At 37.8% G+C, this 19383-nt stretch overlaps 1 protein-coding gene and 1 long non-coding RNA gene across 4 annotated transcripts; one reads left to right on the top strand and one right to left on the bottom strand.

Annotated features, from left to right (window-relative positions):
• The first annotated feature begins 3508 nt into the window (after window positions 1-3508).
• On the top strand, window positions 3509-4911 carry LOC133727929 (uncharacterized). 3 transcript variants are annotated; one of them, XR_009855443.1, is made up of 4 exons: window positions 3509-3574; window positions 3685-3807; window positions 4334-4405; window positions 4517-4911. It is a non-coding gene; the product is annotated as an uncharacterized LOC133727929 (long non-coding RNA). The 3 variants fall into 3 exon arrangements; XR_009855444.1 differs by lacking the exon at window positions 3509-3574 and having other exon boundaries at window positions 3619-3807; window positions 4517-4728; window positions 4836-4911; XR_009855442.1 differs by lacking the exon at window positions 3509-3574 and having other exon boundaries at window positions 3621-3807.
• Window positions 4912-5205: 294 nt separating this feature from the next.
• LOC133727928 (probable leucine-rich repeat receptor-like serine/threonine-protein kinase At3g14840) lies at window positions 5206-12623 on the bottom strand. Its single transcript, XM_062155330.1, has 24 exons — window positions 12472-12623; window positions 11867-12044; window positions 11528-11599; window positions 11364-11432; window positions 11212-11283; window positions 11042-11113; window positions 10853-10924; window positions 10685-10756; window positions 10476-10547; window positions 10266-10337; window positions 10100-10171; window positions 9826-9894; window positions 9583-9648; window positions 8992-9057; window positions 8836-8871; window positions 8702-8742; window positions 8100-8476; window positions 7833-8031; window positions 7295-7429; window positions 6989-7107; window positions 6668-6878; window positions 6347-6575; window positions 5869-6019; window positions 5206-5728 (listed from the first exon to the last, which is right to left on the bottom strand). The coding sequence occupies exons 1-24, from the start codon at window positions 12575-12577 to the stop codon at window positions 5345-5347; spliced, it is 3012 nt and encodes a 1003-aa protein (XP_062011314.1). The 5' UTR covers window positions 12578-12623; the 3' UTR covers window positions 5206-5344.
• Window positions 12624-19383: the final 6760 nt, after the last annotated feature.

Below are 19383 nucleotides of genomic sequence, written 5' to 3'. Positions count from 1 at the left end.
ACGCTCATGCTACTGCCAGCGGTACCAACTCCCACCAAAGGTGTGACCTATGGAAACACAGCCAGGCGGGCTACCGCCTGAGCCCCGGCTCACCCCCAGATCACCGCTGATAGGCCGCCACGCGCCGTGCCAAGACAGCGGCAGAAGCTCCAGAAGCTGGGGACTGAAGCACATCAGTCCCACATCGAAAACATGGAGAAGCTCAGCTCCTTCCCCACCTATAAAAGGTTCTCTCTTCTCTCCTCATTAATTACGCATTAAATACTTTCCTACTGTTACTTTGTCAACATAAATACATTGACTAACTTAGGCATCGGAGAGTTGAAGACCGTCCGGCACGGTCTCCCTCTAACGCCCTCTCTATTTCACTTGACAGGTAGTGGAAGCTTTGAGAACATCACTAGTATCGATCCGCCCATCGGATCAGCGTTAACAAAGGTTTAGCTACCGCTGAACTTTTGGACATTAACAAGAATATTCCGAATTATGGTTATGTCCAAGAGACATCATTGGGGGACTCTCCAATGTCAGAACCAATTCCAAAGAATAGGGAGATCTCCATGAATTACACTAGTGTACATGAGATGATGGATAGAAATTCTATGGCTATTGATGATTCATTTGCATATCATATTGCAAAAGGAATTATAGAATATGATGATATCGAACCTCGCTCTGTCGAAGAATGTCAACGAAGAGCGGATTGGCCTAAATGGAAAGATGCGATCCAGGAAGAATTAGATTCACTAGTAAAGAGACAGGTATTTGCGCCTATAACGCAGACACCCCCAAATGTAAAACCTGTTGGCCATAAATGGGTCTTTGTTAGAAAGCGTAATGAGAAAAATGAGGTGGTTAGATATAAAGCCCGCCTCGTGGCGCAAGGTTTCTCTCAACGCCCTGGAATCGACTACGAGGAGATGTATTCTCCCGTAATGGACGTTATAATGTTCCGCTACCTTGTCAGTTTGGTAGTTTCCGAAAAACTTGACATGCAGCTTATGGATGTGGTTACAGCATATCTCTATGGGGATCTAGATTCAGAGATACATATGAAGGTTCCAGATGGACTTCAATTACCCAAATCAAGTGGCTCTAAACCATGGAGCGCGTTTTCAATAAGATTAAAACGCTCACTATATGGATTAAAACAATCCGAACGGATGTGGTATAACCGCTAAGTGACTACTTGATTGGGAAGGGATATATTAATAATGAAATATGCCCATGCGTGTTCATTAAAAGAACAAGTTCCGGATTTGCAATCGTAGCAGTTTATGTCGATAACATTAACCTAATTGGAACTCTAGATGAGTTAAAGGAAACTGCTAAATATTTGAAATCCGAATTAGAGATGAAAGATCTTGGGAAAACACGGTTTTGTCTCGATTTAGAACTCGAGCACCGTAGTGATGGGATTTTGATCCATCAGTCTGCATATACGCAGAAAATTCTAAGGCTCTTTAATGAAGATAAAGCAAATTAATCCTGTGAGTACCCCCATGATTGGCCGTAGTCTTGAGCCCGAAAAAGATCCGTTTCGTCCAAATGATGAGGACAAAGAATTATTAGAGGCCTAAGTGCCATATTTAAGTACAGTAGGCGCATTATTGTACTTAGCTCAATGCACAAGACCAGACATCTCATTCACAGTGAACTTGTTGGCTCGACATAGCTCTGCGCCAACACGCCGCCATTGAATTGGTGTAAAGACAATCTTTCGATACCTAAGAGGTACGATTGATATGGGCCTATTTTATCCCTACAGAGAGAAAAGGAATGACGGAAATTTGGGATCGGACCCCAAGAGGCAAAACGCCGCGGTCCAAGACTTTGCCGCCGGCCATGTTGCCGCCGCCGTCCATGGTGACTGGCGTCCCCCTACTTCCCTCCATCAAAATGACAATGATGTTTTGATGGGTTTTGCTGATGCAGGGTACCTCTCTGACCCTCACAAAGGTCGCTCCCAAACGGGTTATGTCTTTACCATGGGAAGCACTACGATATCTTGGAGGTCTACAAAACAGACCCTTATTGCTACTTCCTCAAATCACGCAGAGATTATTGCTCTACATGAAGCTGTACATGAATGTATATGGCTAAGGTCTGTAATTAGACATATTCGAGGAAGTTGTGGTTTGAAGTCTACCACGGATGAACCTACATGCATTTATGAGGATAATGCAGCTTGTATTGAGCAAATGAAGTTAGGTTTCATCAAAGGCGACAACACCAAGCATATATCGCCTAAATTCTTTTATAATCAGCAACAACAATCACTTCTAAAGATTGAAGTGAATCAAATCCGATTAGAGGATAATGTAGCGGACTTATTCACTAAGTCGTTACCTAAATCCACATTCGAGAAACGTGTGAAGAGCATCGGATTGAGAAAGTTATCCGAACTCCCATGATTGTAGTAATTAGGGGGAGATATCGACATCAGGGGGAGTTATGATGTCTACATGTTCGATCTCGAAGAGTGAAGGACGTGTTGTACTCTTTTTCTCCTCCTCGAGCTTGTTTTTGTCCCACAGGGTTTTTCACTCGAGCAAGGTTTTTAATGAGGCAACGGATGAAGCGTCACCACCAAGTTTGAGCGGCACAAGGGGGAGTGTTGAAGGAAATCAGCTTTGTGTACCTAATCAAACTAGGAATAGTTCCATGATTGTAATAGGAGAGAAGGTTCTAGAATTCCTAGTCCTACTCGGATTAGTTTTCCTTGTATCATTAGAACATGCACTTTGTAATCCCTATATATAGGGCTCCTATTCTCAATAATGAAACGCACAATTCTCTTATCAATCTCTCTCAATTCCTCTCATTCTTAAACAACTTCAAACTTTTCGACGTGGTAATGGTATGCATAATGCATGTGTTACCAATCTGACCAATACGTACGTGATTGTTGAGGGATTTACCTACAAAGAACAAGATGGACAACGCGGTCCTTTTTTCCTTGCCATGTCGAAGTCTGGAACTATATATGCAGCTTTGATATTTACCAAATGAATTGACATTAATTATAATAAAGCTCACCTCCCTTTTTACTGTTCTTATAAACCGTAACTCTCTTTATGCATCTACCTAGCATGCTCTTCTAATTGTTTAAACACATTAACTTTTATTCAAAGTCTTTACTACTTGTGGAAATAGAAAACAAGACGATTGGGTGAATTGTTTTTAAGTCCTATCTCAATGCATACATGTTTCTCGTGTGCTTTTTAGGATTTGCCCCCAAAACGCATATGGATCTCTCTATCATTTCCCAAGCTAAGCATATCTTTACTACTATAAATGGGGGCGCTCTTTTAGTGTCAAAAAAACTTCACCAAATTTTAAAGTGCCCATAATACTCTTTAACTTAAAAGTTCTCATAATAAAATTATATAAAATGATTACTATAGTAAAATAAAAAAATTTAGAACAAAAATATGAAAAATAAATAAATAATTAAAGACGTGGATAACAAGGAAACTTCCAAGTTCATCAATATAACACGACGGGTGTGAAACTAGTAGGTGGAGAAAAAGAAGGTCTCGGTCATAGTCATAACAGGTGAATGTGAACGAAGGTAGGGGTCAAGGCTCCGGCTGAGTTAAGGTCTCTATTATTCTTTAATTTCTGTATTGTGTTATGAAATTTACGCCTTTGTCTCTTTTCTTTCGTTGTGGGTCTTGACAGAAGAGCTGAGTGAAAGAAAGAGACAGCGATTTCAACCGGAGGTGGAGAGCATCGCTTTGTTTTGGGATTGGGTTGTGGAGTGCATCTTCTGGAATTGCGTTGAGACAAGTAGGAGAGCTCCAGGTCAGACACCCTCGATCTTTCTTAGAAAAAATTGAACCCATCTTTTTATGTCGGTCTGAGAAATGAAAGATCCCGATTTTGTGTTTCTACGGTCTCAAATCCCTACCTTTGTCAATTCAACTGGTTCAATTTTATGTCTGTATATTCTACACACCCTTTTGTCTTTTACTTCAAGTGGATGAATCATGAAATGACAATGACTGTTACAATGATGCCTAAGTAAACCAAGGTTTAACTGCATAATTGAAGCTAAGCTTACAAGGCCAGCAATCCTTGCTTCTGTTGGTTATAAACTTATAATGAGTTTCTGTTGTTATAATGAGTTGGAGTTGATGGCTCAACTTTGTGCTGGATTGTTTTTGTAGCTATTTTTGTATGACTCATGACTAATTCATGTGTTTTGGTCTTAGTTCAGTGCTTGTGTTTCCTTTTAGGCACGGTTTAACTGAGTTGTTGATCTTTGTTTTATATATATATATATATATAGTAATTCAGATATATAACCATCTACTTTGATGAAGCGCAGAGTTTTCAAATATCAAAATTTGCCAGGACAACTCCCACCAGAGTTGATCAGGCTCCCCTATCTCCAAGAAATGTAAGCGCACTGTCACCACTCCAAGTTTGAGACATATTATTTTCACTAACTAATTTATCTGTATTTCAGTTTTGAATGAAGCAATGACTCATTTCTTTCTTTCTGCTTCAGTGACCTCTCCCGCAACTGCCTGAATAGTACTATCCTCCAGAATGGTGCCCTAACATGTACAAGAATGGAGTGGTAGTGTTATGCAGACCACGCAGAGAACCAAAATGGGGAGCATAATGGTCCTATGCTTCATCTTCTTTTCATGCTATTCATGAGCTTTGCTCTTCTTCGCTAGCTAGCTGCGACCTTGGTCAACACGCTACATTAATGAGGTATATAATCGACTGTCAAAGTTTTAAGTGCTGAATTATTAAATTATCCTTAAAACTAGTTCGATCTTGTTCATTTAGATTGCTCTAAATTCATTTTTTTTTCCTAGATAAGTTCTTTTTTGGACAAGGACCTGGACTTTTGGACAAGGACTTTCATGGTTAATGTAGTCATGGTCATCTTTATATCTGCTTATGCTTAGACTTAAATATAGACCAAGAATCTACAAGGTCTTCCGGTAGAATCGTGTTAGATCTATGGACCTTTAGGTATTAGACATCCACCTTGTCGGACATGTCTCTGTCTTTTTAATTCATGTTGGCAACTATATCGGAAAAGCTGGGATGACCAATCCGATCATGATATCGCTAATGAAACTTCACAAAGCTTTCCCTTGTGCAGTGTTCTTGACTTATCTTCTTTTTCTTTTTTCTTTTTTCTCTGTCGGCGAGCGGATTTCTTGACTTGTTAGCCATTCAGAAGATGGCTGGTCAATTGCAATACAGTTCTTACTAAAATGGTGCTACATTTCCTATTATGATCATTGCCATGTGAATTCATGTGTGCAATACGTTTTCCAAAAGACAAGTGAGGTAACATTCCTGTGTGTCTACATTACTAAGAAGTAGGACTAACTTTGTAGAGATCTGAAGACGTAGCAGTAGCAGAACAACCAATCGATGTTGCATCTGATCCACGCAAGAAGCTCTGAGTTCCACTTGATGAGCTGTCTTCTGCTGCAAACTTCTCAAACCGGTCCCTCAAGGCAGTCAACCTCGTCTCATCACCATAGATACTTGGATCCATAATCAATTCAGGAACAACGCTCCTCCCTTCAAGCATACTCACTACTGCAGACATCGTTGGCCTAAGTGCTGGTGCCGGATTGGTGCATAGCAGAGCTACTTTGACCATTCTAATTGCCTCTTCCTTGCTGAAATCGGACCCCAGCCTTGGATCCACGAGCTCCATTAGATTCCCTTTTTGTTGTAAAACAAGGGCCTGAAAACGAGCAAAGACAAAAGATTGGACATGGAAAGCAAACCAAGCTTAGCAGAGAAGTCCATGAAGTAGTAATGGCCACAAAGCTGTTCTAGTTGCATGTACTGGAAGGTATTTGAATGAGTCCAGATCTATCTTACCCAATCCACAAGGCCTACAAAGTTCTCATCTGCTCGAAATTTCATGTTGTTCTTTCCAACAACAATTTCCAATGCGACAACACCAAAACTGTATACATCTGCTTTGTATGTTAAATAACCCCATAGTGCATATTCAGGCGCCATGTATCCTCTGCACAAGAAAGATTGTTACTCCGACTGAATATTCACTCTGGCATGAGGCATTTCGTCTCAAACTACAGCCAATGCCAACAGAACATTTACACAAGATTACATGTTCAAATATTTTGCTGGATTTCAGCATGCTATTAAGCGGTCCATGAAGTTACTCTATAGACCGCATCATTAGAATTTAGAGAGAGATATATATGTTAGTTTGTTCATGATTATGTCAGATTTAAGATTTTGTTCACAAAAGTTGCCGCAAATCAAAATTACTCGGAAATATGGCGTTTAGAGAATATATGCATACAGGTAGCCATATGTAAGAGCAACTTACATAGTTCCAGCAACTCTGGTGCTAATGTGGGTATTCTCTTCTTCGTCAAGCTTGGCCAGACCAAAGTCTGAGATCTTAGCGTTAAGGTCTTGGTCCAGTAATACATTCGTAGATTTAATATCTCTGTGGACAACCTTCAGTGCTGATTCCTCATGCAAATATGCCAGACCTTTTGCTATGCCTATGCATATTTTCTGCCTCGTAGGCCAGTCCAGACCTCCCTCTGGACCTACATTTAACAGAGATTCACAATTAATGGGTTATTTTAGTACAGTTTGTAATACATGATTTCAATATTGTTCCTAGGCATGATAAGCTTACCAAACAAAGCATGTGCAAGGCTATTGTTCTCCATGTATTCATATACCAAAAGTAACTGATTTGCTTCAACACAACATCCATACAATCTCACGACATTTGGATGCTGTAAACCAGAAATCATGCCTATTTCGTTCACAAATTCACGATTTCCTTGCTTTGATTTTGCAGATAATTGCTTTACTGCAATTATAGTACCATCCAGTAGTATTCCCTGCATTGAATAGTTTTAATTTTCAATCATGATAAGATGCCTACCAATAAGGAAAGCAGTTGAATAAACACCAAAATATTAAAAGAAAGAAAGATGGAGTTTTATGGTACCTTGTACACAGATCCAAAACCACCTTCCCCAATTTTGTTTACAGGATCAAAGTTATTAGTTGCAGCTTTTATTTGCTTGAAGGTGAAAAAGCCAGTTTGCAGATCCAGTCCTCTCAGAGCTGTCCATCGAACAAGGTTAGGAACTTAGGATATTGGTAATGTATTGCAAATTCATAAATTTCTTATCACATAGTATCCAACTGTTTATTACATGAAATTAAAAAAAAATATATATAAAAAGTAAAAAATATATGAACCAATGCACTGCTACTACCGCTAGAAATTAGCATGGTAAATTAGTATCACCTTCTTCTCTTGATGTCTTCTTATCCAGACAGCCTCTCCACCAAAGAATGCTTAAAATCAACAGAATGAGGCACAAAACCGAAGCTCCCACCACAATAAATACCCATGTCTTGCTATCATGAGGAGGCTTGAACTCTAAAAAATTAATGAAAATCAATAAACAGATGATCAACATAGAGTATAAGCTCAGATTATAGGATATGCAGCCATACATTGGGTATAACAGTCCAAAACAGAATTGTCTTAGGATGTTATAAAAATCAAATTTATATGGAAATTTCTTAAAGATTAAACTTAGTTAGAAAGATGACGAAGAAAACGATAAATTAGTATTAGTATGTTAAAAATATTGCATATAGTCCTGTGCTTTTGAAGTAAACAGACTCCCATCTTCTTCCACAATTCTGTTTCTAGTATTTTACGATCTATCACAATTAAGTTTTAGTTGCTTCACTTGCTTGTATGTTTCAAACAAGTCAAAAAAAAAAATGAAGAGAGAGAAAGAGACAGAGAGTAATGTTTCAAATGCGGAAAATACCTGATTCTATAGAGAGAGCTGAAATAAGGGGACCATATACTCCTCTGTTTGGGGAAGCTGTTGTCCCTTTCCCAGACCAATGAAATCGGATCTCTAAAGTTTTCTTCTTAACCTCAACTGCTTTAAATGCCCAGATGACTGGCTTATCAACCCCTTGGGCATCCTTTTCAATGTCGAAATCCTTCAACACTAACTTCTCCTGTAACAAATGCAAACAATCAGAGATCGTTGTGGCCTATAGAGTGCATAAACAGTATGAGTGGCTACCTGAATATAAACATCGAATATCCGTCTTCCAAGACTAGAAAAAGATCTATTGCCTCTGATTATAATCTCCGAAAAGTAAAGCTTCACAGTATAATTTCCACTGCCGAAGCAGCGTCCATAATACGTGAGAGAAAGAGGAGAGAGGCGTGCATCTGTGTACAACTCAGAGTTGTTCATCCCGAGTATAGATATATTAGTTGCTATGTAGTCTTTAGAGGTGGTGTTAACATCCCAGAAATGTCCAGTGCTACTGAATCCCCAGCTAGGCCCTGAAGGAACAAAATGTGCTGCACCTCCTGGGTCTTGATCCGCTTCAAAGTTGATTCCTCCAATGGTGGTTGCTTTACCACCACAATTGATATGCAATGAGTACTGATCTGTCAATTAAAAGGAGGGGAAAGAAAAAAAACCATATGAATTTAAATGAAAATTGTTATGAACCATTTCCGTGACTACATATGCAAATGCAAATGCAAATGCAAATTTATACTACATGCCATATCCTATTTTGAAAAATAGTTATCTATTGAAAAAAACCGCAGTTGGATAACTAAAGTATTTACATCATAATCATTTTCTGAACCTAAGTGATATAATGGTACCTTTTGGACATGGAGAGCTCTTCAGGCACTCTGCATATAATCTGGATGGTGTAGTACAAAATCAGTTCATGTAAATATAAAGTCCAAAAAAATGATACTAAAAAAAAGAAAATATCTTCATCAAATCAGCTTACGAGTTATCATGTGCAGAAAAGCTTTTGAACACGTTCCTGATACATTCCAATTCAGTTAGGTTCAGAAACAAAAATGGGTGAAATGAAGACATCAAAGTATCTCACAAAAAGAAAAAGTGTGCCATGTATGCCAACTAGAATGCAACAACTTCTTACAGGTTTTCTGTACAAGAAGGTGACTCAGAGCTCTCAGAAAAATTATTGTAAGAAACATCTATCTCGCTGCACACAAATAACACAAAATTGTAAGCCAGTAGAAGTCCACTACTGGAAAATTGATATGCGTTTTCATATGTTTCAAAGGATAAATTTATGACACAAAACCTGGTGATCATCTAAATGTTGCAAACCAGGTTTTTGGGAAATTAAATAGAACAGCCTAATATTTTGACAAGGAAATAATTTCTAGTCTTTGTTCCTCCACATTCAGTTCAAATGAATATATTCAACAAAGCCATTTTGATGTATGATTCCTCACTAGTCATATTTAACATGTGATCTAACTTAGATCTTAAGCCAGATATTAAACAGCATGCCTAGGCAGTAAATGATAAAATTGTACGTTGTGGAAACACATTCAACAATGTACCTCTAAAACAATATTGAGATTAGCCTCTAGCAAAAGTGGATGTTCTCAAATTTAAATTATCTGTGTGTTAGTGCATGTGTGAAAAACATAATGAGACATCTTAGCAGGCTTCAGTAGAAAAGTAAAATTCCAAGGAAATCTGATATAGGGGCACATACTAGCGATTATCTCTGCTCTTGATCCAGTCTGGAATAGATCCAGTAAGCAAGTTGCTTGTTAGATACCTATTCAGCAAGCAATCACATAACCACATTCCATTAAGACATAGCACACATGGATGCCAACATTTAATGTACCTTACACTTCCTTTTTCCTACATCCAATCTATCATCCCATTTGAGATGGAATTTAGTATGTGTAGTATGCTAGCTAGTGACCTTAATGAAGTTTAAATTTCTTACAAGTTCTGCAAGGGTGTCAGATCTGCCAAATCAGGAATGCTCCCCTCCAATCTGTTGAAGCTTAGATCTCTGCAAGAAAAAGAAAGAAAAGAAAAAGAAAAAGAAGGAGGTGTTATAAGAACCTTAAGTGAAGTAGCCGGAAGTTCTCTGAAGAAATAAACTGTCAGTAGCAGTCAACTTACTATCAAGAAAATCAATTAATTGTGGGCTATGCAACAAGAAAAAGAAAGGAAGAACAAAAAAAAAAAAAAGGGTAAAAGAATAGCCATATTACAATGTTTTCAACTGTGACATTGCTGATAAATCAGAAGGAATAGGTCCAGATAAGTTACAGCTCCTGAGCATTCTGCAACATAACTCCATATCAGAACAGTTGCAGAGAAGCATGGATTAGTCTAAAACTGTAGATGAAAAGAAAATACAACATCTTTTAGACTTACAATCTTTGCAAGCTTATCATATTGCTCAAGTTTGGAAATACTGAACCCCCTCCATTTAAGTCGCTGATCCTTCTGCAAAAATTGCATCATAGATAATTGTCAGATAAAAAATACAAATAAATTCCCTGTGATATGAAGATATAGTAAATTGTTAAATTTAGATAATGGTTTGTAGTGTTAATACAACTTAGAGTTGGACGTGGAACTCACAGTTCTGTTAAATTACTCAAGACAGAAATGCTAGATGGAATGGGGCCTTGTAGACCACTAGCTTGGATCTCTCTGTCAAAATAAGAATTCAATATGGATGGAGGTTACACCAATTCTACATTTTATCAATTAAGAATATACACTAGCAAAAAGCACTTACATTGCTATATCTTAGTTCTCAACTATTATGCGAGAGGACAAATACTTACAATTTCTGAAGTTGATTCCAACTTTGAAAAAAGTCGGGCATTCTTCCAGTGAAGTTGTTGCTGCTAATCCTCCTGCATAGAAGAAAGGATTGGGGAAGGAAAAAAAAAAAAAAAAAACATGAAAAGTTATAGTAACTATAAATACAGCAAATGTTAAGGGTTACTTACAGTTCTGTTAACTTAGTCAGATTCATAAGAGCCGCCGGCAATTCTCCTGTGAGATTGTTTGCACTAAGAATACTGGAGACACAATGAAACTAAACAACTTACTGAATGGTACTTGCTAGTCAAGTTATAAGATATCAAAGATAAGAATTAAATAAAAAAATAATGGTAAAAAGCAGAAACAGAGCTTACAGATTCTGCAAGTTAACCAAGTTTCCAAGCTCAGGAGGAACAGTTCCTGAGAATATGTTATTCTCTATGCTCCTGAAAAATATTCACTCCATCATAGTTGACCAAAAACATAACTTAAAAGTTTATTCAGTAAATAATGCAATCGCAAGAGAGATAGAACCCGAGCATACAGATAAGTTAGAGTGGTAATGTTTCCCAGGTAGCTTGGGATTGGTCCAGATAAGTTGTTCACAGTAATGGACCTGCATTGTACTATCTTATAGTTCAACCGATATAAACTAATTATTGAACAACAAGTAACATGAAGTACAAAATTCCTTACAGATATTGCAACTTCGTCGATGCCCATTCTCGTGGTATGCTGCCATTTAGGTAGTTCCTTGTGAAATCGCTGTAAACAAGAACAAGTTATACCATTTGTGGACACTTTTTAAACCATCTCAGATGATACATTTTAAAATACACAACTGAAAATGTTTCCCTTACACATTTATCAGGTAGGGTAACTTTGCAATAGACGGTGGAAGCACACCAGCAAGGTCTTGCCCTTTAAGAAAGCTGCATTACAAAAAAGTCTCAAAGTTCAAGTCTTTGTAGACAAAAGCAATCATCCTAAACATTATACATCTCCATTCTCAATCAACAAATTTAGGAACTTTAAGCATCCATAATCCCATATCCATAGAAACAATTAAAACTCACTTGGACAAAGATAGGAACTTTTACTCCAAATCCATGGAAACAATCAAAACCCAGTTTGACAATTCCACAAACAGTTAGCGTGCATAAGAAAACCAAGTGAACAAGCTTTTGGAAGTGACATACATGTTGGTGACGTGGCATGCACCATCGGAGAAGGAGCAGTTGCAGGTGACGGTGTTGTTGAACAGAGGCCTGGCAGCTGATATTGGGGTGGCCCAGCTCGTGTCATTGCTGCAAGGGTCGACGCTAAAGTTCCAATCTTTCTTTCCTATTTGTGTAGCTATTTCTTTCAGAGCTTCCACTGCAAGCACAAACCAAATTCATGAGAGAAGAGCTATTGGGTTTGTTGGGCTGGAGTAGAGGTGGTAAGGATGGGCCTCAGTGAATGGAAAGGCCTGGTTTTGACCCAACTAGTGGATAGAAATCATGTTCTCATCACATCAATCATTGAGTAGTGTTTGAAATCAACAATGAAATGGCTAACTACTCAATTATCATCTGTCAGACTCAGAAAGTAGAAAAATTTCCCCGATGTGATCGCGGGTTATATTCTCCACGAAAGAAAGAACAGAATCTAAACGATGTAGCTGAAAGCCATTGAGTTCAGATTGCACTAACACATAGGTACGTGCAATCTTTAAACACTATATGCTGCTGCTATAACTTCATTCAAGAATCAAAACTGATACCAGAAGAAGAAGAAGAATAAATAGTCATGAGCCACCTACCTTCTGAAGCAATAAGAGTTGCAGACTGTGCTTCAACTTTGAATGAGTTTATGCATATGAAGCAGAAAACCAATATGATCATCTTATCTCTACTTGCCATCTTCATCTTCTTCCTTTTATTCTTTGCATTGATGTGATGTGAACCCACCAAACCTGAGAGTGTGAGATTTGACTCCCAGTTTGATGAGATTAGCCTCTTAATATAATGATCTCTGTATCAACCTACCTTATTCCTCTAATGGAAATAGCTAGCTGGATATACTAATGAACATATACCCATCTGGGGATTTTAGTAGTTAATGATTAATGAAGGGACCCCATTAGACGTATAAAGATCAAGGACTTTTTTTAGCATTCGAGTATACAATTCATCTCTTGGACTTCAAAGTTTTCGACTTGGTATGCATGTGTTACCAATTTGACCAATACGTGATTGTTGAGGGATTTTGCTTTTCTCTGCAGCAAGGTTATATCTAGACAGAACAAGATGACCACGTGGTCTTTATTTCGTTGCTATGTCGAAGTCTGGAACTATATATTGCAGCTCTGATATTTACCAAATGAATAGACATCGATCTTTGCTCTAATTGGCTACATCCCTTTTTTAATTGCATTAAATACTAATGTATAGATTAGGTTGTGAAGGCATCCAATTTGAGTTTTTGGATAGAGGAGTTAAAACTTCAGTTTGGAAATAAGAATAATTATACTTTACGTTTCTGTTGAAGTCATTTTGATTGTATATTATCTCATTCTTCTCCTAGTTTTAAAATCATCACCAGCCCTTTATTTAAAAATTAAAATCATAAGTAACAAATAGTATTGTATTGGTCTATCAATTTCATCATATGTCTAATTACTGTCCGATGGAATGGAACACCTTCTGCATTTCCGATGCTCCCAAAATTTCAAACTCTATGATTGTAATGATTGAGAAAGTAGGATTGCGAGCTTGCTCCAATGGAAACTTTAAGAAGTGATATTTTTTATAGTGGTAGAAATGCACTGTAACTTGTATTTTGATCTTTGTAACAAACTTGATTCAGTATTTCAGTGGTGATGTCAATTTATCAATTAACAGTAAAATTAATTGGTTGTCAAAGAGTGAGTTGAACTAACTCTAAAACAAACGGTATGGGGTAAATATTATACCTACTTGTCTTTAACTTGTTTGCTATGCTCTTCGCTTCAAATCTTAAACCAATTAATATTCTATTTTTACTTTGCTCTATACAGACACATTTGTTTTTGGCTAAAATAGTCATATCTTACCATTCAAATTCACCGTCCACTTTTATCTATCATCTACCTCTTTCATGTCTTATCTCTGTCGCTCTCTGTCTCTCAATACATTGTTTATGATCATGATTGAGTATTACATCAAGAACTAAAAACAATTATAAAAACTAGTTGTCATCTTTGAATTGGTATGATAATGTATGTCCGACGCCCGCGTAGCTAATTAGCTTGCTAGCTGTCATTTAGTCCTTGTAAACTTGGTTCTTAATTAAACAATTTATATCGTGGAAGGTCAAATTCTAATCCAATTCCCGGCCTGACGTGTTTTTTTTATACACCAAAATGAAATATATGATCTTAGGTAGGCTTTTCTTTCTCAAACCTGAAGTGAGATCATCATCTTCAATATTATCAAATCTATTTTCCTTTGGGGACAAAATTACATGTTAAATTCGGTCAACTTTTCTGTGTGAACTTTCTAACGCAATTCGGTCAACTTTTCTGTGTGAACTTTCTAACGCCCAGCTATCTAGCCTGTGTGTTTGCTATATATGTCGGAACTGGACAGTATCATTATATAGATTGTGATACTAATTAATAAAATATAAATATGATTCACCTAACATTATTCTAAAATATTAAACATGGTTTTAACCTTAGTTTTGTAAACTCAGGTCCACAACAGTTGCCATTTTTATATATATGGAAACCAGTTAAGTTAATTAAAGTCAAACCTACCAATTTGGGATTTGGGAGGCAATAGCAATCTGCAAAATAATAAGGATTGATCAGGGCTAATTATGCTACGTTGTAATCGAGTTATATATCGAGTTATCTTTCCGTTATGTCACCGCTATTTCAAAGCAAATAGAGTCGCCAGTAGAGCGCTTTTTGTTAGTTGGTGCCTAGTTGAATACAATTATTTGGTAGAGACTCATGATAGTATTTCAGGATGTTCTCTAGATGCTTATTATTGTAATAAGGGGTTTAGGTCATTGTATTCGACAGTTTCATTAATCAAGGCTTGAGGGCAGCCGCACTAGCTCTTTATTCAAAAAAAAAAAAAAAAAAAAGGATTGATCAGGGCAGAAATATAAATTTGCCCATTTCGTAGAAGCTCCATCTCTTGTGAATGAGTTTTTCTATTGACACCTCTAAATTTTCTCACTTGACCTTCTATGCTTTTTACACCTCCTATCAAATTTTCAAATACTAAATTTACTCACTAAACCTCACTAAAGTTCCTCAAATAACCTCACTCGTATAATTTGCAAACAAACTATTATCTTCTTTTCAGTGGACCTAAGTAGAGCCAATACTGCTATGCGCTTCACGCCCCCCTAAACACAGAGGTTTCACTTCCTATTTCGATAGTGCTAGTCCGGCGGCGCGCGGAGGCTGGACTGGCCTCTAGCCTTCCTGCAGTCTGTTCCGCTGCCAGACGGGTGATGAATGTTAGGGCTTGGGGCAGCTTCCTAGAGACTGTGGCTACTCAAAGCTTTGGCAGATGGTTCAGTGGTGTTCTGTTCCTCTTTCTTTTCACACACAGTGCCCGGTGTTCAATTTCGGTGATGTGGGCGATGGATTGGGATGGGAGGCAGTTGGATCCCAATTTGCTTTCCTTCCAAGTGGTGTTGCGGACTTTTATTGGTGGCTTCGATATGGTTTTTGGGTGAACCCTTGTCAGTTTTTGCTTGGTTTCCAGTTGAAGATCTTGATGGTCGGAGACGCTTCGTTGACGGCATCCAAGATCGGCAACGACGTGGTTCGGGTGGTGCAACGTGGTTTTGGCGGTGCTAGTTTCAGCGGCGGCTGTGGCGCTGGGTTGTGCACGTGTGGCTGCTGTACGAAGGATTGGGGCGGGGCCTGTTGGGCCAGTCCACTGGGTTTTGAGCCCACTGTTTCTTTGGGCTGCTTCTGAGGCTTAGGGATTGGGGCTAGGGTTTTGTGCCCTAGGCCCATATTATTATTATTTTTTTTTTTTCGAGATCCTATGTTAGTAGCTTAGTTTACTTTCAATAATTCCCTAAGTTTGTAGGGACCATAGCTTTGGTACTTTGCCTACAGAATGATCGTTAGTTCTACACATCTAGGCGCAAAGTTCTTTAGTGTACCTCAATTGAGTGCATTGGCACCGGGAACTTTGTCTGCTATTATTTTTAGTTTAGAATTATGTTATTCTGCTAGGCTTCTGAAAAGGAGCGGAATTGTTTCAAGTGTATGGCATTTATCCTCCCTAGTGGTAACTCACTCTTTCACCTATAAAAGGTCCACTTCTCTCTCTTCATTGATTACGCATTTAATAGCTATTTAATTACCGCTACATTTTTCAATACAAGTACATCGTTTAACTTTAGCATCGGAGGAGCGAAGACCGCCAACCACGGTCTCCCCTCTTGACGCCGTTGTATTTCTCTTGACAGATTAGCGGAATTCCACGAACTGTTTACATATCGGAAGATTGGACCCCTGTCCACGTTATCAGAAGCCGACATCAGATGGCGGTATGATGTCGGCTTCTGAACATTAACATTTATTTTCTCGCAGGGAGAAAGGACTTCAAAACTCTTTTTGATTCCTTTTTCCATCAAAAAATTCTCTAGCATGGTCATTCTATCTCTCTAATGTGATGCTTTGAAGTTCAATCAAAGCAGAACAAGCAACTTTAGACCCATATTCAGAGAAAATTTTACACTTGATTTGCAATGGACAAGTGCGAGAAAAATATGAGTTCAGTGATAATTCGAGTCCCTTTGAATCCATCATTCCTGGTAAGATTCTAACTGAAATTATTTGGTGTATTTGAATCTATTAAGCAACTATAGAACTGTACAACAGCCTAATAATGATAGCCTTATGATTATAGACATGATTTGTTGTACTATATTATGCTAGAATACGAAAGATTTTGCCATAGAAAAACTATACAAATATGAGTTGGGGGGGGGTTCAGAGATAAGGAGTGGTTGTTTGTGGAGGTGGGGGTGGGGGTGGGTTTCAGCAAGGGTTTGTGTTTTTTTTATTGAGGGTTGATTGGTTTTGATTGGTTTTGATGCCTCTAGTTACATTTTTTATTAGATTTTATTTTTATGAAGCAATGTTGTGGACTGGTACATTGGTTTTTGTTATTTTCTACCAAATTATTTGGATAATTCATGCTCCAATATATATTATAGAAGTATTTCTGCTAACAATTTTATCATTGCTTCTAGTTGAAAGGAATTAAATATGTTGAGATAAGGATAGCTTGCTCTTTGCTATTGTAAGTTCATGTGCAACTTTTTACTCTCTGGTTTTGCGACCCCAATTATGATTTATGCATTTCATTTTTATATACGTACCAACTTTTTACAATCTATACATTTCAGCTCAGTAACTATAACTACTACTCTAAATAACCAACTTGTTATTGTATTGCCATTTTCTTCACAATGCTGAAATAGGTCTGATACCTTTTTACCTAAGAATCAGAGTGTGGAGAGCAAAACCATATTTACTGCTGAAAATTAGTGTTGGAAGATCTTCGTATCATAATATCTTAGTAGCAAAAAAAATTTGATTTATTGTATGATGATGGTTGATTCATGATTGACTTGCCAAATAGAAAAAAAGAAAAAAGAAAAATAAACATAATTGCAAGGGAGGGTAGTTAGGGTAATTTGTAAAAGAAAATTAAATTAAAGTAATAGAAAAATAGAAAGGGTGTGTGAATAGAGAAAATAGGTGTGTAAATAGCACCACCCTATAAATAAACACAAAGGTAATCAAAAGTACAATATTAGGGGAATAATGGAATTGGATTAGTCAACATTCAATTGGACTTTAGAACAAGTAATTTCCATGTTTTAGGGCACAAATATATATATGAATTATGATCCAACAGTCATCAATAGTGTCTTTCGTCGGAATTGTTGCTCCTACAATATTTTTATTTATTAAATGTAATTAATTCAGATACTGACCATATTGGCAGTCATCTAAGCTCCCCATGGAACAAGAGACCTAGATGCGGCGCTTCGCCTAGCTCTAGGGTTTCAAGCATACGGCGATGCTTCGCCTGATTGTGTCTGGCGTCGGTTTTTGACCAAATGCGGTGTTTCTCTTTTCTGGGATTGTTCTCAGGCGTGAAGAGGGAACCGGGGTGATCACCACAAATTGTAGAAGCGACAGCTAGTTGGCTTAACTTTTAATTGTCGGGGAGGCAGATCGAGGTTAAGCGCGTCGGGGAGACAGATTGATTTGGTGCAAGTGTGGTGGTTGCGTTATTCGGTGCAGAGTAAGACTGTCAATTCCGACACGACCCAATAACATGACTCGAAGCCCGCAAGAAATAAAGCGGGTTGAATCCGCACGATTAAAAAGCGGGTCAACCGTGGGTCAACCCGCCATGACCCATTTAATAAATGGGTTATTTAATAAATGGGTTGGCCACGGGTCAACCCGCTAACACGAAGTGAACCGGTATAACCGGATTATGCTATACTTCTTCTTGAAATTCTGGACGTTGGGAGTATTTGATCATAGGATTAGACAATTTGAAATATTTTGCTTTACAATTATTGAATTTAATTATTTATGAATATATATAATTATTTATATTATTCGTCTTGTGGAGTTTTTAGTGAATTTAATCAATTAATTATGCATTTTTAAGTTAAATGGGCCGCATTGTTAACTCTTAAATTGGTCATTTTGTCTAACACAACACGACCTATTTGTTAAATGGGTTAAGCGGGTTGGAAACGGGTAACCCGTTTAATAAATAGATTGGGCCGGTTTGGGTTAAAATTTTTGACACGATTATTAAATGGGTTGGGTTTGGGTTTGTATCTTGCGACACGACAAATACCTTGACCCAACATGAACCCAACCCGACACGATCCATTGACAGCCCTAGTGCAGAGGGAAATTGAAGCGGCAGTTGGCACTTACTTTGTCGGTTCTTGCTCTAATTGCCAATGGGCAGACTCATTGATGTTGGGCTGGAAAGGTCAGTCGCCGGAAAGTTGGCGGCAACAGTGATGGAATGGCAGAAGGGAACTAGGACATCTGCTCACTTTACTTCGGTTTGGGCTGGGGTATTTGAACCTTGGCTTTGTGGGCTTGTAAGGAGGGTGCCTTGCCACCCTCATTTATCACTTAGTGGTGAGGGTGGGCTTGGCCTTATGAAGTGTACCTTTTTGGGCATTTTGGTCGATATATGATCCAGGTCCAATCGTTTCAAATCATAATTTCTGCAGGAGTTGATAATTATCTGGAATAAGATTAGCTTTTAAGTGACTTATGGATAAGGAGCTGCTTTTATTTATTAGATAGGAAGTGACTTTCTGTTGGTACCACAATTGCGTGATTGGCTAATAAGAGATTAGAGAATGATTTTGTCCTAGAAGACTTGGAGTTTCTTTGTTTATAAGTTCACTAATTATAGCGAGCTTATCATCGATTTATAATGAGTTTATTTTGCTTAGAATAGATTTCTGGATTTTCTTATATGTTATCTTGTTGTAAGTGTAGATAGACTCTAGCTATTGGATTTGTCGGCTATTGATTCTAATTTATGTTATAAAAATATAAAAAATAAACTCCCATGGGTTTCCTTGGTTTTTTTTTTTTCTTCTCTAACTTCCTATTTTGCCCTCCTCTTTCTATTACACCTCCACCTTTTTTTTCCCC

This window comes from Rosa rugosa, chromosome 2, assembly GCF_958449725.1.
Source record: "Rosa rugosa chromosome 2, drRosRugo1.1, whole genome shotgun sequence".
NCBI classification, from domain to species: Eukaryota; Viridiplantae; Streptophyta; class Magnoliopsida; order Rosales; family Rosaceae; genus Rosa; species Rosa rugosa.
This window is presented reverse-complemented; position numbering and strand designations above follow the sequence as displayed.